Source organism: Haemorhous mexicanus, chromosome 1, assembly GCF_027477595.1.
Source record: "Haemorhous mexicanus isolate bHaeMex1 chromosome 1, bHaeMex1.pri, whole genome shotgun sequence".
Classification (NCBI taxonomy): domain Eukaryota; kingdom Metazoa; phylum Chordata; class Aves; order Passeriformes; family Fringillidae; genus Haemorhous; species Haemorhous mexicanus.
The window spans coordinates 102,540,425-102,565,068 of NC_082341.1; the positions used below are offsets into that span (position 1 = coordinate 102,540,425).

A 24,644-nucleotide genomic window follows, 5' to 3' on the forward strand; every position below is an offset into this window, starting at 1 on the left:
CTGGAGAACAGACTTAGATACAGTATGTCCAGTAACAGTATTAAATAGATCTTAATCATATGCCAGCACAAAATCTCTTCAAATACTGTCACATTTTTCAAACATGAATGAAAAAACTCATTAGGAGCTCACAGCAGCATCTGGTTTTCACTCAGCTAGCATCTTACATTTTCCTCTGCTCTAAGCTATGCATGCAGTATATGAAAAACATGCTAAGACACAAAATAATGGCACTTCCAGAGTGTTATGTTAAGTACAAAACACATTTCCATTTATTTACCCTTTTAGCTTTTTGGACATAAACAGCCATATAACATAATTTCTTGGTATTTTTATTACTTCTACATAAACTCAAATACAAGTAACAATGATTTTTAACTTAATAGCTCAGAAATTAAACAGCAGGTCAGTAGCTCAAAAGGCCATTGTAATATAGTGTAGTAATAATGTCAAAAATAAAATGTGAGGATATGTCAGCTCAAGAACTAAAAGTCTTATTGTTTAAATACAGTGGTCCCCAATCTATTCAGAACAGAGCAACATCACGTACATCAGGGAGGCGAACACTATCACTTTAACTATAGGCTTATTTCAGCACTAACTGCATGACACAAAGTTTTTCCTGCTCTTCTGCTCAAAGAAAGGCCTTTCAGGAGTCCCAAAGGACAAATCTAATGATGCCACGTGCTGAAATACCTCGTCATCATTTGGTGCTTCAGAAAAGCCTGCTGTTTGTCCTCACACTCTTCACGCAAGTGTGACTGTTTCTCTCTAGTTAACAAATTTTAGCTTGCATTAAACCTTATCAGTAAACATGGCAGTACTGCAAAATCAGCAATTAAGGCCTCAATAGCTTCCACCAATTAGGGCTGTTGTGTGCCAAGAGCTACAGCAGAGACAGATTGTGTGCCGGGTTTATTAACTCATTCTTTTTGCAGTGGAACAGCTAAGTGCCTCTTTTCTGGCCACATTAAAGTACATATAGTTGTTTTACAGTGACATACGCCTCTGCCTTCAAAAACAAAAACAACCACCCCAGAAGGCTGTGAATTTTTCATTTGAGAGCTTTCATATCTATACTGACTTTCATATCTATACTATCTCTATAAGTGAACTATAATCTTGCATGGCTATACCTGTTGCTATGCAGGCAGCACTTCTTTTATTGAACCATTTAAATGAAATTGGTTTTCCACTTCTGTACCCTCATTGCTTATCATTGGTCCCAAAAAAACATGCACTGATGGGCACTTCATTCAAATGAGTGACCATTTCTTCATCAGTGTGGGGGGGAGAAAGGAACTCTTATAATCAAGCTTGAGAAATCCATTTGCATAGACAGGATGGCAGAAATGGATGATGGATTTAGGTTGAGAGAAATCTTTCAGTGAAAAAAAAAAGATGTCATGAGACTTTGAAGGATAGATTTAACATCTCAGATGTTGGAGCATAAGCTCTTTCAGGCAGGGACCACAATGCTGTTAGGCATTTCTGTTCTCCCCAGCACAGTTCCACAATGATTAATTTGCACTGCAGCACCAGAAACCATGAACAATTATAAGCTGTGGTTTTCCAAAGTGCTGCATACCTTCAGCAACTTTTTACTTAAATGCAGATAAAGAGGCAGGCCTACAAAGAAACTGTTATTAAAGACAAGATTTCCTTCAGCAAGAAAACGTGCATTTAAGTCTAAATGTAAGAAAATGTCATTCACTGCATCTGTTAAGGGTAACTAGAATGCAGTATTAACAGCAATTCACATAATGGAGTCCATTTAATATGATCATTAATATTTCAGACTGATTTTGAAACTGAAGAAAAAAGAAGAAACCAAGATGCATATGTAACAAAATTTATATTTCATGAACCTTAATTGCTGTAACTAGGGCACAGGGATTAAAGGCCTATGCCTAAGGCATCTGGTCCTAAGGACAAAATATTACACAAGCATTTCAATTTTTGGGTTCAGAAATTGAGTTTTTTAACCCTTCTGATTCTGAAGAAAGGCTGAGGCATGAAATCTGAACAAATCCCATTTACATGGGATGCAGTCCTAAAACTACCTGCCTACCTTGAAAAAGAATTTTGAAGATGAGGATCTGCTTTGCCTGGCTTAGGTTTTAATATCATTTGCTGGGATTGAAAGAATTTTATGAAATTGCTGTAACAAAGGACGGACCAAATAAAGCTTGGTCAAAGCACTGCTATGGTAAGCCCTGAGGCTGGTGTGTGATACCTGCAAACACACACACTTTCAGAGACACTTGCACAATCTAGGGAAAGTTTGGCCTTCTTTACCAGAGGTCTTTCCTCTGTATTTGTTTATAAAGTCACTGCAAGCCCAACTTCATGAACAAACGCTAGTGACAAAAATCAAGAATCTCTTGGTAATTATGTATTGCTAGTTGAGCTTCCATTCTCACTATTTCAGTCACGATCATCTTAATGGCTATGCAGTCAGCTCTGCTTTGTTTTATAGCTCTCTAAAGCTGACTTCAAAGGGTGGCTAGCAGCATTCCCCATTTCAGATCTCCCGCTTAACTCATTTCACCTATTGTGCATTCGGCTCAGCCCTGAGCACCAGTGACAGTGCCGCTGTGCCACCACTGCAGGTCAGCTCAGGTCAACAAAATCAATGTCATTTACAACTTCTTACATTTGCCTAAAGTTAAAAGCCTGGAATGTACAGAAGCACACTGTATTCCTTCATATGCTTTTCTACCCACAAGCAGATATTTGGCCCACTAGTTCAGTCCCTTTTAATCAATACAAGTAAATTGAGTTAATATTGTTTGTTTAAATGAGAACAGGAATATATTCTATCCTGTAACTTCCAAATTACAGAAAGAAAAACTGTTAGTTTTGCTATCTGAAGACCAACTAGTTATGCTGGTCTAAGAAATGTTTCAGGTAAGTCAGGGGTGGAGGAGAGAAAATATTGTGAAGAATTGAACAAGAGTTCAATTCTTATTCAATTCATAAATTTTAGTTTTAAATTCCATTTTGTTTAGATTGCAGCATAGGATAGATTCACCTTGGATATTCGTTTTTTTAAGTGAAATGATTGTAAGTCATAAAACAATTTTATACAGAAACACAGGGGAAAGTACTGATTTTCCATTTCAGAGAAGAGAGAAAAAAAATCCAGGCAAAAATTATTTCTGACATGCAGAATTCTAGAAAATACACTTCCAAAACCATTTTGAAACATATTTAACCTCTGGGGTCTCTTGGGACATACACTGCATTATGTTATAATCATGTCAAAATCATGTCAAATATATTTACAAGTAGCATTTACTTTTCCAGTTTCTCCTTCAGTTCAAAAAATCCCAAAGCAACACATCTAAACGCTATAGGTATATTATTGTATAAAAGCTGCTACAGCAAAGTTTATCCTCAAATAAATACACTATGAGGTCCACTAGTATAAAGTTTCCTCTCACTGGCCATAAATCTCATATAAATCTATTCCATGGCTGCTCCACAGATTTCTCCTTACGTCTCACTGTGAGGTTTCCATTTTCAACGTACCTCAGATTCCTAATTCCGATAGTTTAGCCAATGTTCTCTGCCAGCTGCTAAGCTGTTACCATTAGTTACAGCTCCCTTTCATGATTTGTAAGCATTATCTTCATCCCAAAAGATTAGGAAGTGTCTGAAAAGAGTCATCTCTAATGAAACACTACAAGCATTCAGACCTAATTCTTCAAAACAACCTGAACCTTCTGAAATGGCTGTGACTCCGCAATATTCCATTTGGCCCCTGGGTCTTGGACAACTCCTATAATGTGCACTAGCTAATATTCTAGAAATAGAGCCTTTGCATTAATGTATCTACTTCACCTTTAAAAAACTGCAGTGTTCTTCTTTATTAAGACCTCTGGGACCATAAAATAATTCTATTCTTGTTTTTCTGCAACAACATCAGACTACAGCAGACTGCTTCCTTCCTTTTGTTTATTCCTTCTGCTACATTTTTAAAAATGTATTTATCAATTTACTACATCACACCTCATTATTGGGAATTAACAGCTGTCCGAGATTTTGCTCCATTGGGGAAGACAGATTTCAGAATTTTTCACTCTGCTTTTTGCAACACTAATTTTCACCAGCCAAAATTTATGTGCAAATGCAGATTTAGTGCTGAGAAACATTTTGTCTGTTGCACAGCTTTCCCAGTAAAAACATTTGATCTTACAACTCGTTAGAAGAAATGAAAGATGTGCCTACACTGAGCAGTGAGATCTAATCACGGTAACTATTACCTACACCTGAAATAGATGATCCAATTCATCTACACGCTCACACTTAAAGCCAAAAGTAGCTTCCTTTCTCTTATTTTTCTTTTGGAAAATGGTTCTACATTAGTATTTTCATTATCAAAAAAACCCAGACATCCAGATTATCCAATAATTGGAAAAATGTAACATGATGAGGGAACTCGACTTCATTTAATACATCACCACCTACATGTGTTGATAATGAAAAAGGTTCAAGAAATACTCTTATTAGCAAAGGCTACCCACTACATCTTCAACCTTTTTCTTTAAGCTATGACACACTGAAGAAGATACCAATCATTCAGTGATTTCAAAATTACTCCTTTTTTTCAGAAAAAAAAACCAAAATCCAACTTTTTTTGTTATAGGCAAACCAGTACCCTGACAAAATTGAATGCTACAAATCTTCTGGAAGCTTTCAGACTAGTATTACTATTATGGGCAAACCATAATTTGATTTTTCACTTTTTTTTTTTTTTTGCAACCTTATATATTTCCTTTAAATAAATGCTTCTTTAGTGGTCTTTCATTGCACATATTGTGTAGGCAAAATTCCTCAAGAAACAATGCATTTTGTTATCTCTAGGCTCTGTGAGGGGACTCAAATGATTCACCCTTCAACCTGCACAAAGTCCCACAGACCTTCCTCTGTAGGACCATGCAAATACACGTTCCCCCTGCTGGGCTCCAAGATATGGGTAAAACATAAATCTTAAGGCTAAGCATTAGCAATTCTTAGCAGAATGCTTCACATAAGCCTACAGAGTAAGGAGTTTCTTCTTTGTGGAAGAATATGCCTTTTATAAAAGTTGGAGATGAGACAACTGATACCATCTCAAAATCTGACCAGTAATGCACTGCACTAGGAAAGGAAAACAATGTTGTAGTAACATCTTTAACTCATTGGCCTGCTTTAAAATAAGGCTGTTACTTTATGTGCCATATATTTGACAAAGACAGCTTTTCTGAATGGCCGAGGTCAGAAATTTACACCCACAACAGCAGATAAGCAACCCAAGCAGTTACAGAATTGTCGCATGCGCCGTCTTCAGCTTTCAGGATTGTTCTGCCAAGTAAGATGTGAACAATTCCACCTTAAACATTTCAATATCCACTTTAAATAGCGACGTTCTCCAACACTTGTTATTATATCGCAAGAGTTCCACTATCACCATATTGCGAAGGTTCCATACTGCTAGAGTTTCATACCTCTTTGATGTTTCTCATAGGCAGCTCCTCTAAGCACTGACTTGTCCTTCTTCCCACAGGAGCCAACTGACTGAAGTTCACCCTCAACCAACTAACCCACACTTTTATAACACTTCTTCTTATTGGGTACTGTGGCCTGATAAAGTCAGGCTTGTTCCTAATCTCTAATAATTGGCTTAGCTGCAGCTCCTTAGGGGTAAGATTGTTTTTTATACTATCTTTATTTTCTTATATTCTATCCCCCTACAAAGCTTTAGATTTTGTGCTATAATTTTTTCTCAGGGCAAAAGAAACATAGGGCCTATCAAAGTTAGCAGCTTCAGACTTCTAGCATTCCTATTCCTGACACTTGCTTCTAAGAAGAAAACTAAAAACTGATGAGCAGTCATTTCTATCAGTAAGATCTGGGTAGAAAATGAACAATATTTTTCTTCTTTACATAAAAAAAATCTAAAATAAATTACAGAACAAATCCTGACTGTAAAAAAAAAAAAAAAAAACTATAGAAGAATTAAATGAAACACAACCAAAAGTTTCTTTTCAACCAAAAACTCTTCAAACCATATTAAAATAGACAGTGACTCTGCCTGAGAGAGAGGTTGGATCAGGTGACCTCCAGAGGTCCCCTTCAACCTCAGCCATTCCACAGTTACGAAATTCAAAAATCAAAAACAAAGTATGAATTATTCCGGTGTTCTCTATAGAGTTGTAGTACCTAAAAAAATTTTGACCACAGTCAGCGTTAGCCAACATATTCATTTTAAAGGAGAACTTAACATGAATTTGTAGTTGAGACAAACAAAATAAAGCAATCATGGATGAGAAGAGATTATACTAATTTTACAAACAGAAAAGTTAAGATCAGAAAGCCTGTTTCCCATTTACACTAAAAGCATTCTCTATGCTGGTATAAGGGGCCTTAACACAGCTTTAGATTTAATTTATGTCATGTACAGTGGGCTTAGTATAATTGAGAATAAGGCTGGAACGTATCAAAGTGCTCAAGATTACAAAAGACTGAAATTTAACTTTTCTAATACTGAGTCCAACATATTAGTACAAAGATTTTTGTCTTCTCAAGAGAAGTTATTTCATCCACAGCACAAAAATCTCTAGAATTCATTCTCTAGCTTAAGATACTAGAACTACAGAAAATAAATCTCAGTAAAAAAACTTTTATTTTAATAAGCTTGCTACAGCTATGAAAATTAACCTCCATCCTTTGCTGTTAGGGGATTTATTGTCATACTTTTTTATATATATTATACACATCACACACCTTATTATCATCATACTAACCTAGCAATTAATAACTGAACATGTCAACTTCAGTTAAAGTGAAGCTTCCTCTTCTTTTTAGGCACCGTACAAAGCCAATAATTATGACCACTCATTCAGAAAACTCTTTTGTATTCTTGTTTTGTAAGATTTCATGCACTCTTTTCTCTTTGCAAGAAAAAAAGTGTTTGCATGGGGAATGAGAACATACAATTCGCTCTGAGGGCAGGGTACCTCAGAGCAAACTGTCTCAAATCAAGACAAAGTCCAGGGACGAACAAAGAGTAATGGAAGTATCGAGGGTTTCCTTCTCAGAAATGGCAGTAATTTGGTTCTACAGTGGTGACAGCCTTTCAATATTAAACTTTGCTATTAATTCTTTTTGCAATGAACATGTAGGGGAAATATGCCAAAGAGCCCTTCCTCCAGCAGACATAGTGTAACTTTTTTCTCCTAGTCAATGCTGTGTGCTTCTAATTCCTCACTGACATGTTAATGAATACAACCTTTCCAAAGTTCAGCCCAGATAAGCTGGAGATGATGAGGGACATTTTGGCAACTGAACAACAGAGAGAAAGAAGATCAATCTTTTAAAAGATTTACACACTTCCCTTAATTATCTTCCTAATTTATGTGCATCTTAAGTGAACAGTAATTCCTGTGAGGCTCCATTTGCATGGGCTTGTAACCTCTCAGTATGACAGTGATGCCATGTTTCACACATTGCAATTGTTAAAAAGCGTCAGAATGTGGAAGACTTATTTTGCAGGGGAGATGACTTTTGAGAAGAAGCATATTTTATAACTACCTTACAAAAGGCTTTTTTTTTTCCTTAATTTCTAAGTAGACTTCAAAATTAACATTCATCTTCAAAACTCTTTCCAAGAAAGCTATCCTACCCTATCCTAGCCAGTAAGAGTACTCCTGGAGACAGGAGCAGATTCAATTCTGATGCCAGCTGCAAATCTCACTGTTTGGAACTCTCTCACTTGTACAAAGTTTTCAGATATAGTGGTTTATGAGCTGAATCTATCAATCACACATACTTTTTTCCTCAGACATGATGTGTGAACATGTTTTCTGAATACTAAAACAGCATTAATTGAAAGTAAGCATTTATGTGCCCAAGTGTGAAGACAGTTACTGCACACACTCTATTCTCACTAAAATCTTTTTTTCTAAGTTTGCAATTTTGTCCTACCACTTAGAAACTTTCTCCACAGTAGCAAAAGTCTTGTTTTTCTTTATAGATTTTCTTCAAGAAATGTCATAGTATTTAGAGTTGAAGTCTGTATTTTTTCCGGAAAAAAAAAAATTAAATCAAACTATAATCCGTTACAATAATGCACCAAAATAATTTTGAATCTTGGAGTTGCACTGCAAGTTGCAAAGATTAAAAACAAAACATTTGCAATTATTATTTCAAATATAGTATACATGAAAGGCTACAGTACACAGAAAAAGACCCACTTTTGGGCTCAATAACACATTATTAATTTAAAGAACTGTGAGGGATATAATTTAGCATCCATACATATAAAACATTGCTTGCCTTCAACAAAGAGAATATTTTACACTGCTTGCTCAGACTGAATGGAAGTATATGAACTACATCATGACATTTGTGAAAAGCTATTCAGCTAGCTGATCTTTCACATAACCTAAAACAAAAGACAAACTTTCCAGGGTAACATAGACCCCAAAATATTTATTTGAATTTTATTATTTTTAAAAAGAGCATTTCACAGCAGGCTTTTTAAAAAATGTCTCATTACTATCTATCTAAAATATATGCTCTATACACAGCCACATATATAAACATATAACAACTGACTCACATACGCTGTTGCCTGAATATGTTGTTGCCAGGCAACAGCTATAAAGCATTTTGCACTGCTTGCAAAAATCTGAATGAATGATTCAAAGAGAGATTATTTCTAAAAAACTAGGAAGAAAACTCACTACTGGAATTACATGAATAATTCCTTGTATATTTCAAGGACTCATAGAGCATGTTCCTTCCATAATTACCAATTTCAGAAAGGACAATTCCTTTGAGTAGGATTTGAAAGGCATTTTACAACAAGGAAATTCATGTTCTATGCATGTGGCTAATGTTCCCTCATGGACACTGAACCAAAGCCACCAAAGTTAATGGGTTCCTTAAATCAACTTCAGGGTCTTTTCGCTGGGTCTTTTCAGCACGTTATAATGTCCATTATAAGACAAAAATGACAGACTCCTAAATGAAAAACAGAAGTCCTTGCAGGAGATAGAATAAATTCTACCATCTCACAACATGCAAGTGAAAGAGAGAGAGTCTGTACAAACACTTCTTTGTGTAATCTTCACATAGCTAAGGTGTAATCTCACTGAGGCCAATGGTATTACACACAAGAGTAAAAATAGAAGCTTCTATAATCCATTGATAACATGGATGTGATATGCTATCTACAAAAGAGAACTCTTTGACTCTAAGTAAGTGCCATCCATTACAAAATTACTAGCCCTTTGGCTATCACACCTCTTGGGAACTAAGAGGTAGAAAAGCACATCAAGAAAATAACTGGGAAGCACAGCAACTTTGAAGTTCTTACCACAAACCTGACCCACAAGTTGCTTTAACACAACCATTTGTATATAAAGTTGTGGGACTTTTTGTCCTTGTTTACTGTGGCTGCAAGATATTTCTTTCAATTTTCTGTACAAAAGGCTTAATCAATAAAAACTGGTCAGAAGCTCAAGATGATTGTTCTTTCCATAATGACTGAATTGGAAATCCATGTATTTTCCTTTTAATTCTTCAAATTCATTCACATAACTGTAGCAAGTAGAATGAAAGGAGTAATTATTGGTATTTTAAATGATACTTTCAGTATTAAGAAGCAAACGTGACTAGCTTCTTTAACAGATTATGGTGAAATCCTTTTAATTCCATATCTCAGGTTGCCTTGAACTATGGTGAAAAAGAAATTCCTTTACAAGGAAGGAATCTGCAATCTAAATCCTGTCCATCTGGAGCTTTATAAAAATGGAAAGTTTCATTTGAATTATTTTCATACTTCAAGATGTAACTCAAGAGTTTATATCACCGGTCAGGATGCAGTTATAAAAATGGCAGTCTTGGTGCTTACAATCAGGCTGAGCACCTTTCCAATAATAATAATATAAAACAATCTAAGGAAAGGTTATCCATTCCAGGTGAACAACTCATTTCTACTTTTTCATGTGTTTGTTTGTTTCTTTGTATATGCTGTGGCAACTCAAAGAAATAGAAGACCTTTTATTTTGCCCTCTGTATTCATCATGACCCACTTGCTGAGCCAGTGCGATCAATCAACGTAATCTCAAATCCAAGAAATTTTGCAAGGTCCCTTTTCTTTCTTCACCCAAAATATACAGACAATATCAACTGAGTGTTAGGATTTTGTAAGGCACATACTGCATTATTTCAAGAGGAACAACACTGCAATCAGTGGTTCATATTCGTAGCATTGTTAGTCCTGTTTGATTGAAAATGGGGTTAACTGCAGAAGGAGAAACACTGTGTTCATTTACAGAAAAGGTACCTGTAGTGATCTAAAAGTATGGTTAAAAATAGAGAGAGGTTATATGGTAAAACTTCTAATTTGGTGACTAAGAGCAATACTATTTATTACTCAACCAAGACTGACTGGAAGGTACAATTTTCTCTTTGGATAGGTATATTAGAGTATAAACTGAAGGGCCCAGAAAATAATTCCACTTAGTATGTGGAAACATGGAAAAATTAGTAATTATTAAGAAACGGAGTGAAAATTTCCAAGAGATAGGACTCTTTCATTCTATGGCCAAGGCACGACCAAAACAAAAGACAAAAACAAACAAACAATAAGATTATGACTTCAAAGGTTGATATGAGTCAAAACAAGACTATCAAAGTGACACAACATTCATTTTTAATTAGACTTCCTAATGTGACATCAAATTGGTTTTTTTCTAAGAAACTGCACTTCAGCAAGGCATGAAATCCTCACAGCTTATTTTATTAGGAGGCAACAAAGGGATTCCAATCTGCTACAAGAAAGTTTCAGCCTATAAGCACAGCCAGTACAGTACAAAATTGTGTCATATGAATTTTAATGTGACACAAGTATGAAAGATTCCAAAAGAACAAAGGCAGCACAGTCCTGTTCCACACTACACAAATGACCTATTCTGATCTGAACAGCACACCACATTACAATCAAATTTATTTCAAAGAAGGGTCACACAGATCAAATGTAATGGCTGCTAGAATGAGTATTTCCTTTATGTAGTATTAGAGAAAAGCAAAATATCAAACAATGTGGGAATGCCTGGGCACTGAAAAGAAAGGCATATTTAGGCTGCAGGGAAACAGATTTTATAAAAGTGTTTTAATTCCAGTCATCCTCAATGACTACCATTTCTAAGTTTCAAAGTCACCGTGATACCTTGATGATGATGTGACGAACACACATGAGCTTGCCTACTGCATAGCCTTGAACATATATTCGACATTTCAAGTCACCAGAGAAGAGTTTCATGTACAGTTCATGCCTAACAAAAGTAAGGAGACAGACTGAGTGTTCAGATTGGCTGGATGTCTCTTTGTGACCTGACATCTCCATGGCAGAAATCACGATACTCCCAGAGTCAGAATACTACAACAGAGAGGCTGGTAAACCTCCTCAGCTGACTCTCTAACCTTAGAACAAAAGAAACTTTAGCATCATAAAGGTATCAAAACAATGAGATCTTGAAAATAATGGACTGTTAGAAGAATATACCGTTCAATTTACTTATTAATGAATTTCTGTAAACAAGCACGTAAGGATTACAGCGAAAAGCAGGCAAAATAAAAGTTAATGATCAAGTATCACTAAAGAAAAAAGTAAGAACAAATTCTTGTAGTTCTTCTTGCCATGTATTTCCATGATTTAGGCATTATTTTTGTCTTCAAATCACTCTTCTGAACAGAATCAATTACTGACGGGAAACCAGCTTGAGTCCTGGCTCCATGAATACAATGAATAGAAATTGAAGGTATGTGGGGAGTAGGCAGAAAGAGTAACAAGTTCTTAAAGCAAGGTATAGGTGTAAAACATCAGAAGTAAACATTCTTCCTCTTCTTAAAAAAAAAAATCATTGAGATTTCTATTTTACAATTAGATGAAGATTTACTACTTCAGTTTCTGTAAATTAAATTCTTAAGGAAGTAAATTCTACCAGAAAGGTCTCCCCAAATGAAAGCTTGTTGTTGTGGGTTTTTTTCAATAAAATATAAATATACTATTGAAGTATCTTCCATTTGATTCATAGCCAGGGCTCCTTCAGTCACAAAACAAAACAGAATAAAAGCTGAATTGGAAGAATTTCCATAACGAAATTCTACCAATTCAGTAGCTACCAGCCTAAAGGTTAGAATTAGTTTTATTGCCCAAGTCTAGCACTAAAATTGGTATTAGACACCTCAGCTCTCCAAGTTTTAATCAATCTGCTTTTCAGGAGACTTTGAAATATTCAAAGAATGTAGACTATTATGCCCCCAAAAAACTACCCAGTAACTTCCAGTGTGTAAGAATGAAACATAACATAGCAAGAGATAAAATTCTATTGCCACATTTAAAAATTATCTTAGGCTTAGTTTCCAGAACCTATAGCTCTCTTCCCTCTTTTCAGTATTTTTGTATTTTTGGAGGTTAAAAATATTCATTTGCTAGCAGACATTTATAATCCTGAAAACGGATGTATTCACCTACATAATGATGGCTCCAGTGCAAGTCATTAAGGTTTGGACTTGGAGACAGACATAAAGGGAAAAAAGACAAACCTTTAATGTTTCACTGGGTGAATAAAAATTGCATTAATTTAGATATTCAGTCACAAGAATCCAATTAGCTATGGATATATACACACATATTCATACCTTTCAACCATCATTTGAACATTCATTTGAATTTTGATGCTATTTTCTATAAAATATAATCCCTTTTAAATTGTATTTAATAGGTTTATTCAGATGTGCATTTCCATATGTCATATTTAAGCTTATACTACCACCTGCCTGAGGCTGTATAGTCTGAATTGTCACCCTCACACACTTCAGTAGGAGAAAATCCTCCACAGACATCATCTGAACTATTTCCCTTCTGCTTAGTGTAGAGGTACGATAATCGTTATGACCACAGAAAGCATCTATGCAAAAAAAGGTTTTATGTGTCTCACTTCAAAAAATCAGCATCTTCAAAACAAAATATTCAAGCTACATAAGATATTCTGCAATGAAATATCACTCTCTTCACAATTTTTTTACACAGGTCAGCAAGCATCATCCAATATTACTGCGATATGAACTCTACATTTGTTGCACTTATGACACCGACATAGATATATAAAAGTATTTGCATACATAGAGATATGCATATACATAATTTCACACTTAAAGGACACTTGAGATGGCTTCAAAGCCAGATTTGCAAAGCAAACAAATTAACTCTGCTTCCAACAACTAACACCAAGGTGATGGGATTCCATCATCTCTCTACTTTGTGTTGTGCCCATCCAATACACTGCTGAGCAGGGAAAAAACAGATGAACAAAGGTTAAGCAGAGGACTGCCAGAAACAAACTGAGGCTTAGAAATTGCTTCTTCAGATAAGATTAATGCTTGACTGATGCACAGAGTGACTTTGGGGTTGCAAAATCATTAAGAGCATCCATTCTCTTTGAATTTACACCACCTCTCAAACATTTGTAGTTGAGGCTATTAACGGTTTGGACCAAACTTTCCTGTACTCTTTTGAAATTAACAGCCCTGCCAAGTCACCAAAGTGCTCCAAAGGTCAATTCATGATTAGTGTCCCACCATCCTGCACACTGTGTCTGCAAGCAATGCACAGCATCTGGGGGGGAAGGGAGAGAGGGAGAGGAGGAGATAAATATTAGCACTGTGATAAGCTCACAGAGCACGACTTGGAGGAGGGCAGATTTCACATGGTCCCTGATGTTACGTTTCAGGGGAAGCAGGGACCACCTCCCCGGAAGGGAGAGCTGGTAGAGACCCTGCACTTTTCTGCACACCTGAAGAAAAACTGAAAGAGTGAACACAAAGAACCTCAGACCTCCTCCCAGCCTCAGGCCAACAGGGACTTGGACCTTTCAGGATTACTGGCAACATCAGTAGCTGTGCAAGCAAGCATTCCTGTTCACTCACAAAGGGTAGGAGACAGCCCAAACCGATGATTCCCCGCACCGACTGAAGTTTAGAAAATCCTGACCTCTGCACACACTCTGCTAAAACTTCACTGCCTTTTCAAGATTTGCTGCACTCCTTCAGGGAAAGTGCCCATGGCCAATCTGACAGCACACGCGGTGTCGCTGAGCATCCCGGTGGGCACTGCGAATAGCCACCCCCACCTAAGAGACTGCCCCTGGTTTTAATCACTGCCAGCCTCTACACCAGCCTTTAGGTTCATCAGGCTGTCACCCCGCTGCCTCCCAGTCCATCTCCGGTGCGCCGCTGGCTCCCATTCCCCAGTCCCCCGCGCCCTAAGGCAGAGCACCATCACACCTCCACGCCTGCTTTTCTCTGTTACTCTGTTGCACCGGTATCAGCATAGTGTTTTCTGACCCTGCCTGACGGAAAACATCCCCCTCCGAAATGGGAGAGATAGAGAAAGGGAGAATCTGTACACAAAGTTTACAGCTCCTGCTTGCGCCTTCCTCTCCCCACCCCAGCCCTTGCCGGAGGCAGCAAGGCGAGGACAGGGGAGCCCAGGGACGGCCAGAGGGAGTGTCAGCCCTGGGCTGGGGGACTCGAGGAGGACAGCGGCAAGGGGCGCAGCTTTTCGCGGACAGTGACCCTGGCGGGCGATCGCTGAGACACAAGGGAGGAGCGGCGCTTTACCGGAGAGGGGAGCAGCCGGCTCTCCCCGCGGCGCAATGGCAGCGCACCCCCACCGAGCCCTCCGGAGCCGGGAGCGAAGTCCAAGCCCCGGCAGCGGCACCAGCAGCACCAGCGGTAGCAGCACCACAGGCAGCCCTAGCAGCAGCAGGTCGCCGCGCCCCACGCTGGCGGCCCCGGCCCGGGGCACCACCGCCCCTCGGGCCGACGAGGCGATGCTCAGCGCCTCGCCCCCACTCCGGGCAGGGCCGGCAAAAGGAAAAAGAACTCACCCCCAGCTTCCTGCTGCGGATTTTTACGTAGCCCTGCTTGACTATATCATTAAAGTTGGAGGCCATGGCAAGCGCTGCCTGCTTCCTCCCCTCCGCGCCCGGAGTCCTCCGCCGCCGCCGCCGCTGCCGTCGCCTCCTCCTCCTCCTCTCCCGGGCCCTCCCGGGTGCCGCCGGCCGCTGGCTCCAGAGGCGCTTCTGGCATCCAGGCAGTGGCAGTCGCCGCGCTCCGCTCCGCCCGCGCCCCGCTCCGCCCGCGGCCGCTCCGCTCCGCTCCGCCCCGCCGGGCGGGTGGCGGCCGCTCCGCCCCGCTCTCCGCCGGCCCCTCGCTGCCCCGCTCCGCCGCCGCCCCTCGCCCAGCTCCGCTCCGCTCCGCCCGGAGCGGCTTCGCGGCTGCCCGCGCCTAGGGCCGGGAGCGGGCGGCGCGGCGGGCGGGGCGGGGCGGAGCGGGGACACCGCCCCCGGCGCCGCGGCCGCGGAGCCGCCCCCAGCGCCGGCGCTGCCCTCCGCCCGCCGCCGGGGCCCCGGGGAGGGGGCGCGGGGCGCCTCGGCCCGGCAGAGCCCCGGCATGACATGGGGATCGGGGCGGGTGCTCTCCTCGGCCGCCCCGGTGTTGCCCGCTTTTCTCCAGGCTGGCGGATGGCTGCGGCCGCGGCATCCCCGGCTCCGGTGGCAGATCCCTTCGGGAACACGGCCCGGGAGGGCATCTTTCAGCCTCGTGCATTCGGGAAGCCGCGTAGACTCTCATCAGCAAACACGGAACTGTTGTGTCAGTGCAACAAACTTAATGAAACAATATCTAAGCTACAAAGTGAAGGAAGAAAAAAAAAAAGGCATAAATCCATCTGAAATTGAAAAATTAGTTGTCACACACAGGCTCTCCGCAGTGATGACCGTGTGTTTAATTACTGTCACTGTGGTGGACCTAGCAGAAGAATGACTTCTGAAGAAAACGTAATGTTTAGGAGACGTTATGAAGGGAAAAAATTGTGTTTGATTTAGCTACATGTAAAGTAGAGAGGGACAAGAATGGACCCAAGCTGCTTGAGAAAGAAAAACTACAGATATATGGAATTGACAAGATAGTGCATGGCTACTGTTACATAAATTGTGCTCAATAAACACCTTCTGTGGAAAAAGTTTGATTGCTATGATAAGCTTAACGAAAGCTTCATGTGTTCTTTTGCTAGATATCTACATTCTACTGCACCACTGCCCTGAAGTTTTCTGAAACAGGAATTTGCAGTGTGGTGTGCTGCAGGCTGGGGTGATAGAACATAATTCTCTAGTTGAAAGTTTGTTAAGATTTATTTCTGATTTTCAAAATCAATTGACAACATTAGAGATTAGCCTTGCAGCAAATAGGAAAGATACAATCTAGAAAAATTATTACAGTGCTTGGGTGATGGAATTACAAGGAAAAACTTTGTAACTTTATAAAACTACCTGTAATACTGTGTCCAGCTCCGGAATCCTTAGCATAGAAAAGGCATGGACCTGTTAGGGACCAGAGGAGGGCCATGAACACAATCAGAGGGATGGAAAATCTCTCCTATGAGGAGAGGCTGAGACAGTTGGGATTGCTCAGTATGGGTAAGAGAAGGCTTCAGGGTGACCTTGTAGTACTCTTCCAGTACCTAAATGGTACTGCTGGGTACAAAATTATTTTTGCTTGTCCACTATCAACTGGGTAGGATATCCCATTTAAAAATAACAAAAGAAAACAGAATCTTAACATCATGATCTTGCATCTTCATTGACTGCTTTTAGATTTACATTCAAGTCTAATGAGTGTGAAATTTACATGACTATGCCAAGAGAATTCCCTTTCCCTAGAATAACCCTTATTATTTGTTCCCAATCTTTTTGTTTTCCTTAATTTAATAGCAATTAGTGTAGCACATGGAAGTTTACCTATCCATTTATTTTCTAGCAACTCAGTTCCCAATTATGCAAATTTTGGAACAACTGCTAGGAATAGAGACTCTGTATTTTTTTTTATCCAAACAAAAACTTCTATATAATTCTGCATTTTTAATAGAAGATAAGGTCATCTGAAGGAATAGAGAAAAATACTTAGCCTATATATAATTGTGGCTGCCTTGGTATTTCTAGTGAAATGTCAAAAGGATGAGTTTGAGCTACTTTTTGGGCAGAATATTACTTTCTCCTTAATTTCTTTTTTAAAGATATCTCAAGTCAGAATATTCAGTGATTTTTAGGGAGAAAAGTGGGATATGCCTATGAGAGAATTCTTTCAAGACACCTTACCACATATTAAACAAAAGCTTTGTTCAAGATGAGACTAGTGATTGTTTAAAGTACAGAAAGCTCTTGAAGGATCAAAAAGAAGAGGAACATTTCCTTTCAATTGCCAACCAGAAAAGTACATAATCCTATTCAATTAACTGACAAAAAGACATTTTCCTTACAGATTAACCCTGAATGATTTGTAAGTTTGTAGAATTGGTTTCACATACAGTCCCTGCCCCCTCTTCACCACCTCTCAGCTACACAAAAATGGACTTGTAGGATCTGAGAAAAATTATATGTGTTCTCAAACAGAGATAGCACTAATGTAATCTTTTAATCTTTTTTTTTTCTTGTGACTTCTCTGTTTATCATTCAGAAAGAGCAGCAGTTTCAGAACACACAGCATTCCTGGGCACTCTTTAATTTTCCAATTTCTGCAGTAAGGAGACAGCAGAATTTGTGTCACCTCCATAACATGCATGTCTTGTCAGAACTCTACAGTGGAAAATTTCTTGCCAATGAAATTGAAGACGGTGCTATATTTCCAAAGCTAATCATCCCTTTATTCTTAAGTATATTGTTTTATTATATAACAAAATGGAAATTTATTTTAGTTTATAATAATCATATAGCTAATAGTAATTTTCAACAGGTTTTTTTCTCCAATTATTTATTATTTTTTCTGTATTTTCTTTAAAACCATGTATGAATTGCATTGTTTTATTACAACAAAATACAACAAAAATACAATAAAGGATAAGGAAAATATGTGTAAAATACAAAGCATTTTCATTCTACAGTCTCCAGAGTGTAAATTAGCCAGCCTGAGCTTATAAAATGATCAGTCTGATATTTATTTTCAGCTGCTTTGTATAGCACCAAACAGAATAATCAAATATTCATTTGCATATGAGTCCCATGGGCAGCTTGGGGGACAAATGCATAGCAAGGCCACTCTGAATCCCAGGAATACAGACAAACTGTCTTGTTACTTCCCCACAGAAACACTCGTGTGTTCACATGACATGCATACATTCTATTTGCTGAGAGAGTCACAACTTACAAGGGAAGATTCCTCAAAGAAGTCATGCCAATGCTCTGTCTCTTCAGAAATCTCAGGAAGTCAAATGGTCTCAGAAACTCAACAGGTACAAAGTCAGCGGGCAGTGTCAGGAAAGACAGAGTATGATTCCTTCTGAAGAATACATTGCCATGAAGAAATGCCTTCTATATTTGCAAAAATATAGTTTTTTTTATAAACTATAGCTAGTGTGAAATCATCATTTGGAAAGGGAAATGATGCAGCAGGTAATCAAGTCACAAATTATTTCAAGCAAAGAAGGTAATTTCTGATCCACCTAACATAAGCGCAATCATATCTAATACTATTTTGGACAGACAATATGTATTGCTTTTTGCCTCTGACAGAAAGTAATTAATTTGAATTAAATTATCTTTACCTGTGCCTATTTGACAAAATAAACACATTTAGGCAGTATATATTTAAAATCTGAAATTATATGTCCACTCTTTGGGAATGATTCGCATTCATGAATCATTTTCCAGCAATGGTTTTCAGTGTTTGAAGTTTCTAGCCAGGGTGGACTTTTGCCACACTTGTCAAAAAGGAGCACAGAGAGGTCTTGTCAATTTCTAGCTGTTTCTGCCTCTACTCCCCTGACCAAATACCAGCTGAGACTAAAGGAAAAGCTCTGGTTAAAAGTTTATCAGAGAATGGCAGTTAGTATTTATTCAAGACACCTGATAAAAAGCATGTTCTCACCTAAAGGCTGTTTCCAATCTAAAATAAACAGTCATTTTTATTATGATAATAGAAATTTGCATAGGCAATGCCAAGAAAGAAACATTAGCTAATGTATTATTAATGTGTTGAAAGCCTACCTTCAGCTAGGCTTCAGACAATTATTTTGCTCCAACAATAAATCACATACTAACCAGAGTCCTTTGTGAACTAGCATGAAATATAAATCATGTAGATAGACAATATTAAAAAACTATTGTTTTCCATGGGCATTGTAAAAAGCAAAGCCATTAGTTCCTGCATGAAACCACATACATATTTATTACTGGCTTTCTATCCAGCCCAGTAGTATCTATTTTTTTATCCCCCAACTATAGGGTTGATATCTAGGTTTGGACCTTACCCTGTTGCTCCCAACCTGTGTCAGAAAGGTAAATTTTAAAAAGTGTCATCTCCTAGTTTATAGAGTGACATATTATAGCTGATTCATCTGGTTTTGGAGATCAGAAAAGGGAATATTTTCACCTCCGCTTTTCTATCAGAGGGCCAGTGAGAGTCAAAATCTCTGCTCCTCCAAGACTCCGACTTTGGACAGAAATAATAATTTATGCTTTTGTCACTTTGCCCCAAACCAAGAAGTACTGTGGGTGTGATTGGGGGCCCCTGTGACCGTGTAGTCAAACTATCTTTATCTTGGCAGTTGTGCTCTCTTGGAGGTAACCACACCAGCCAGAGGCATTTCTTTCCCCAGATTGCCTCAGTCTGGTTTTGGAGAGCAACACCCTGCAGCAGTGATATTAGAAGAATTTGTATACTGACTTTATCATAAAGGGCTTAGGCTGATATATTTGACTGTGAAGTGTAATTATCCAAGAGAAAGGTGTTGAGTTTCTGCTTGTGGAGAAATAATGTTTTAAATTAAGGCAGCTAAATCTTAGGCAACCCATTAGACTTAATCCCCTTGCAAACAAATATAGCTATAAAAACATTCATTTTCTGACTGGCTTCTACCAATTTCTAAACAACAAACATGGTGAATGGAAATAGAAAGCACATAAGTTTTTTATTTAAAATAATATGTTTGGCGTTTTACCTAAAATACTCCAATAACCTTCAGAAAGAGCTCCATGAAGACTTTCAGGGAATTAAATCCCATATTGTGTAAAAAATATTATTTTCCATTATAATTATCTTAAAAGACTTGTAGGTAAAAACTTAGCTAAGTGCACTTAAGACAAACTTGAATTTTAATTCATCCAAGTTTTCTAGCATGTCTGCCATGGGAAGTCCTGCATTAAAAAATATTCCACCTGTTTTATACCTTTATTTGTGTTTTGTATGAGTTTCTAGTCTATAAACAGTCAGAGTTACAGTCTGTTAATGAAAACAACTGCAGTAGATCAAAAGCTACCAAATGCATTCTAAGCGTGTTCTCTTCCTACCATCCCTCCTGTCTTATAGGGAAAATATAATATTTGATTTTCCTATCTAGTTTTCTATCCTCTCAGGTTACATTTCAACCTGGTCTTGTGATAGAGTCTTCAAAAAGACAAATTTCATTGCAAGCTAAACCTTGTGGTATTGAGAATGAATGTAGAAAAGAGGTCTATTCACTTTATATTTCTTTTAATAGAAAGAACAATCTTTTACAAATGTGTGTACAGAAATATGCAAGGGGAAAAAAAAGCAGCCTCCACCAAAGAATGTGGAAATAAAGAAGTAGCATAGAAATGTCAGTGGAAGAACCTTAAGAACGAGGAGAAAAGGGAGTGACACAAGGAAGTGTCTCAGTGCCAAATTTCACAGTCAAAGTCTTCCAAAACACAAGTGAAAGCTAGGACAGTATATCTTAGCATATTTTTGCCTTAGAGTTGACCCATCCTTTCCCATTCTTACCCATTTCTGTGCGAGAAGACAGCAAGAGCCTGAGAAAATAGGAGGAAGATAGATCTGACTTAAATTCAAAGGAGACTTCAGCTTGACCGAACAAAAAGAGGGGTGGAATCTAGCCAAAATTCTGAGGAACAAAGTGTGACTATTCTTGAATGTAGCCGTCACCACAAATTTTGTTGCCTTATTTTTTTTCTGTATTTTTGCTCTATTGTTGCAATTTCATGTTTTAAGAAAACTGTGTTCTTATAGCCTTCATTTTTTTCTGTTGAGAAGGCTGACTTCGGTGGTAATATGCAAACTAATGTGTTTAATTCTGACAGCTCTGGTGAGTTTTTTTGTAAAGACACAGGACTTCAAATGTTTTATTATCCAGCTTTTACCCACAGTGCTCCAATATATCCAAGCATGTGCCTCCATTTGTAACTCTTGACCAGCTGGGAGGTGCCAGTGTGGAGATCTAAGAGAAAGAAATTTCTTTCTTTCTAGAGTTGTGTAGGAAATGTTTGGATGTTCAGGAAGGTCCTGGGAAACATGTCTAAGTAGGGACCATCCTTGAGAACATGCACATGATCCTTGTGCAGCTTGACACAACCTTGCAGGCTGACCAGTCTGGTGGGAGTAAGAAAAATTGAAAGGTGGGTAGTAGCTTAGAAATTCTGTGAAAATTGATGTCAGGTGAAGAACACAGACTGTGGCTTGTCCTATCAGTAAGGGAAGGAAAATAAATGTTCAGCTATCACATATTCAGCATTGCTGTGATCTTCCAGTCAATCCTTTTGATCACGCTTCTGGACTATACACAGTGTGAGTTTCCTATGTCCAGATGTTACAGGAGACAGTGGGTAAGATGTAATTACTGAGGCCAGGATGTCTAATAGAGGAGGAAAATCACATATTTCTAGCAGTTGAGAGTTAACTGGTTATGTTCACAAAATGGCTTATCCACCTGCACTGACACCAGCCCCTAACACAGCAAGCAGCCCCTGCAGCAGAGAAAGGTGTCTGGATATATAACTTTTCCAGGTATTCACAGCCTTCACTAGTTCAAAGAGTGGTCTTGGTCACATATTTCAGAATATTGCAGTATTAGTGGCAGTGGAGGAGGAGGCAAATCTCTGCCTCAGCATCACATCTCACATTATTTACTTTATCACAAAATGTACTGAAGCTGTTGAGAGCAGGATGGGACACCTCCTTTGGCTGAGTGTACAAACCTTTGTTGGTCTGAGAATATCCCGGGTAACCATACCCCAAACCTGTGCATACTCCACTGCTGTATGAGTGTATCTGGACTGACTCTAGTAAACAGATGTCAGATTTGCAGAGACATTCTGTGGTTGCTGTCAGTAACTTTCTCAGGACAAGACTGGGACTCACAGAAGCATGAGATCATAGGGAGTTCTAACTTTTATGGGAATAGCCCAAAATCTGGGGATTATACGGCATTTACATAATCCTGAACATGGCTGTGCCTTCAAATATAGAGAGAAACCAAGCATCACTCTTTTGAAGTCTGTAGAAATCATGATTGCAGTCTGCATTTTCCCTGGGCTGACACTGGCTTGCTCGGCTCTGCACAACCCCGGCAATTCCAGCTTGGGTCCTTTGCGTGGGTAGGTGGGGAGTGGCAGGAGGGAAAATCTATTTCAGTCTTCACAGCCATGAGCTTTTCCACTGGAAGTGGAGCTGTTTTTAATGTGTTACCAAATCGTCATTCCTCACCCTCCATTGCCTGCAATATCAGGTGGAGTAGGCGGTAGGCACTCCTTCAGGGAATGCTCAGTGTAAACCATAAATATTTCCCTACTTATCTTCAATCACATATGTGTGTGATTTCACCACTTAATCTTACCTGAACACCTTTGCAGAATGGTCCAGTATTAACATCACAGACTTTCTGTAACTCTTTAGAAGTACTACAACATTGTGTGCATGGCTAATTACCAATCCTTTATCCTTTAAGGTTAACACCTATTACTATTTTATTAGTAATAGTTAATGTCTTCGTAATAATTATTATTTAATGTATTTTTTCCCTGTATAGAGCAGTTTAAGCTGCAGCCTCAGAAAATAGAAAATGGATGGACATTATTTTGAAAAAATGGAATTTACAAATTTTTTCTAGGTCAAAGAGTTCAAAAAAGGCTTTTCAGATGAGATAATTTTTCTCTGAAAAATTGCTCTCTTATCACATTTGAAAGAAAAAAAATTATGACATTTTAGGCTGAATGAGAAAATCTTCTCTAGCATGCATTCATTTGCCTCTAAATGTGCATGTTAGGTTGTGTTCATGCACAAATAAATATAGAGTCCAAAGTGTAAGTTATAATAGAACTGTTATCTGCTCTCTTGTCCTAACAGTGCAATAAAGCTCTTTTGTATGTCTGTAAAATGGAGTTAAACATTTTATGAATGTTTAAATATCATCCAGGAATCCATCAGCATCTGACTTATTTGACTGCAATTTTTTGTTTTTGTTTTTTATAGCTTCAATTTAGTTATACGGACCTGGGCACCTAACTCATTCTTTTGTTCCAAAGACAGTAATTTTAAAAGAGTACTCTCCACAAGCCTACCAGTTTGAGGCACTAAATGTATTTATTTTCAGGCAACGATAATAATTTGATAGAAGTTTCTGGGCTGACCATTTGTGACTGTCAATCTGCGAATTCTGTTACTTGCCTATCGTCCTTTATTAGAAGGTGATTTTAATGTTTGCTCCTTGATGCCTCTATTTTGCTTCTCTGTTTTTTTGCTAGAAGATGATCCTAGTTTTACCTTTTAAATATGACAGACTATTTTAATCAGGAACCAGCATTATTATTCATTTCCAAGTTGAGATAATTGCAACTGTTACATAATTTCCAGTAGCTATTATCTTTATTGAAAACTGAGATTTTTTTTTCTTCCTCCTATGGATCTGAAATTTGTGTTCTAGGACCAGCTCTTTCTGGAATTTCTCCTTTTCTGGAGGGCATTTTTAGCTAGAAAATATTTTTTTATTAAACAAATATTTGTTGATACTCTTTTATAGTCCCCAACTTGTTAATTTTATGCATACTGAAGAAGTGTGCTACAAGTAGCATTCTTTCATCCTCTATGAAGGTCATGGCAGTTTGAAATGACAACAGGCACCATGGTGGTTAGGCATCTGCCAAGATTAAAAAGAAGGGGGACTTAAAACAAGGCTTTTGAATTACATCACTCTTGATCTTTTCCCAGAACTCAATAAATAGATATTAATAGTGAGTATGAGATTTAGGTGACGTTTTCAGAGCCTGGTGGGCAGTTGAACAATCCTAAATGTGGATGACATAATAACCTTAACAACTAGATTACTTTACATTGAAAAGATCCTAATTAATTAATTCTTCATAGTTTTGCTGATTCCATTCCTGACTGGTTGCACTAAGATTATTAAGGAAAGTCCCAGCAGAAAGCCACCCTAGCAGAAATCAAGTGAAAAAATGCAACATTCTCTCTCCTTAGAATCAGAAAAGTCGTTTGTTTACTTTCTCTGCTTTTACAGTCATATAACCCCCAGAAATATCATTTTGGTGAAACCTTTGAAGCAAGACCTTCAAACTCATTCAGTGTATCCTTTATATCTTATTTAATATTCCTTTTGTAAGAGTATATTTCATACATTAAGCTATCAATTTTACTTGCTGCACAGAGGCACAAAAATATTAACTATAGATCAGCTTTGATTGTAACAGCTTTACTATTATTACGGCTAAGTCTTGCAGTTCCCTTCCAATTAAAAACATATCTCACAAACAATAACATCC

General features: G+C 38.4%; 1 protein-coding gene across 1 annotated transcript in view; it reads right to left on the bottom strand.

Annotated features, from left to right (window-relative positions):
- DOK6 (docking protein 6) overlaps positions 1 to 15,166 on the bottom strand; it is a 239,923-nt gene extending 224,757 nt beyond the window's left edge. Inside the window, exon 1 of the mRNA XM_059853228.1 lies at positions 14,949 to 15,166. Within this exon, the coding sequence (XP_059709211.1) occupies positions 14,949 to 15,014 (66 nt within the window). The 5' untranslated portion in view covers positions 15,015 to 15,166. The remainder of the gene's footprint in view (positions 1 to 14,948) is intronic.
- Between the last annotated feature and the right edge of the window lie 9,478 nt (positions 15,167 to 24,644).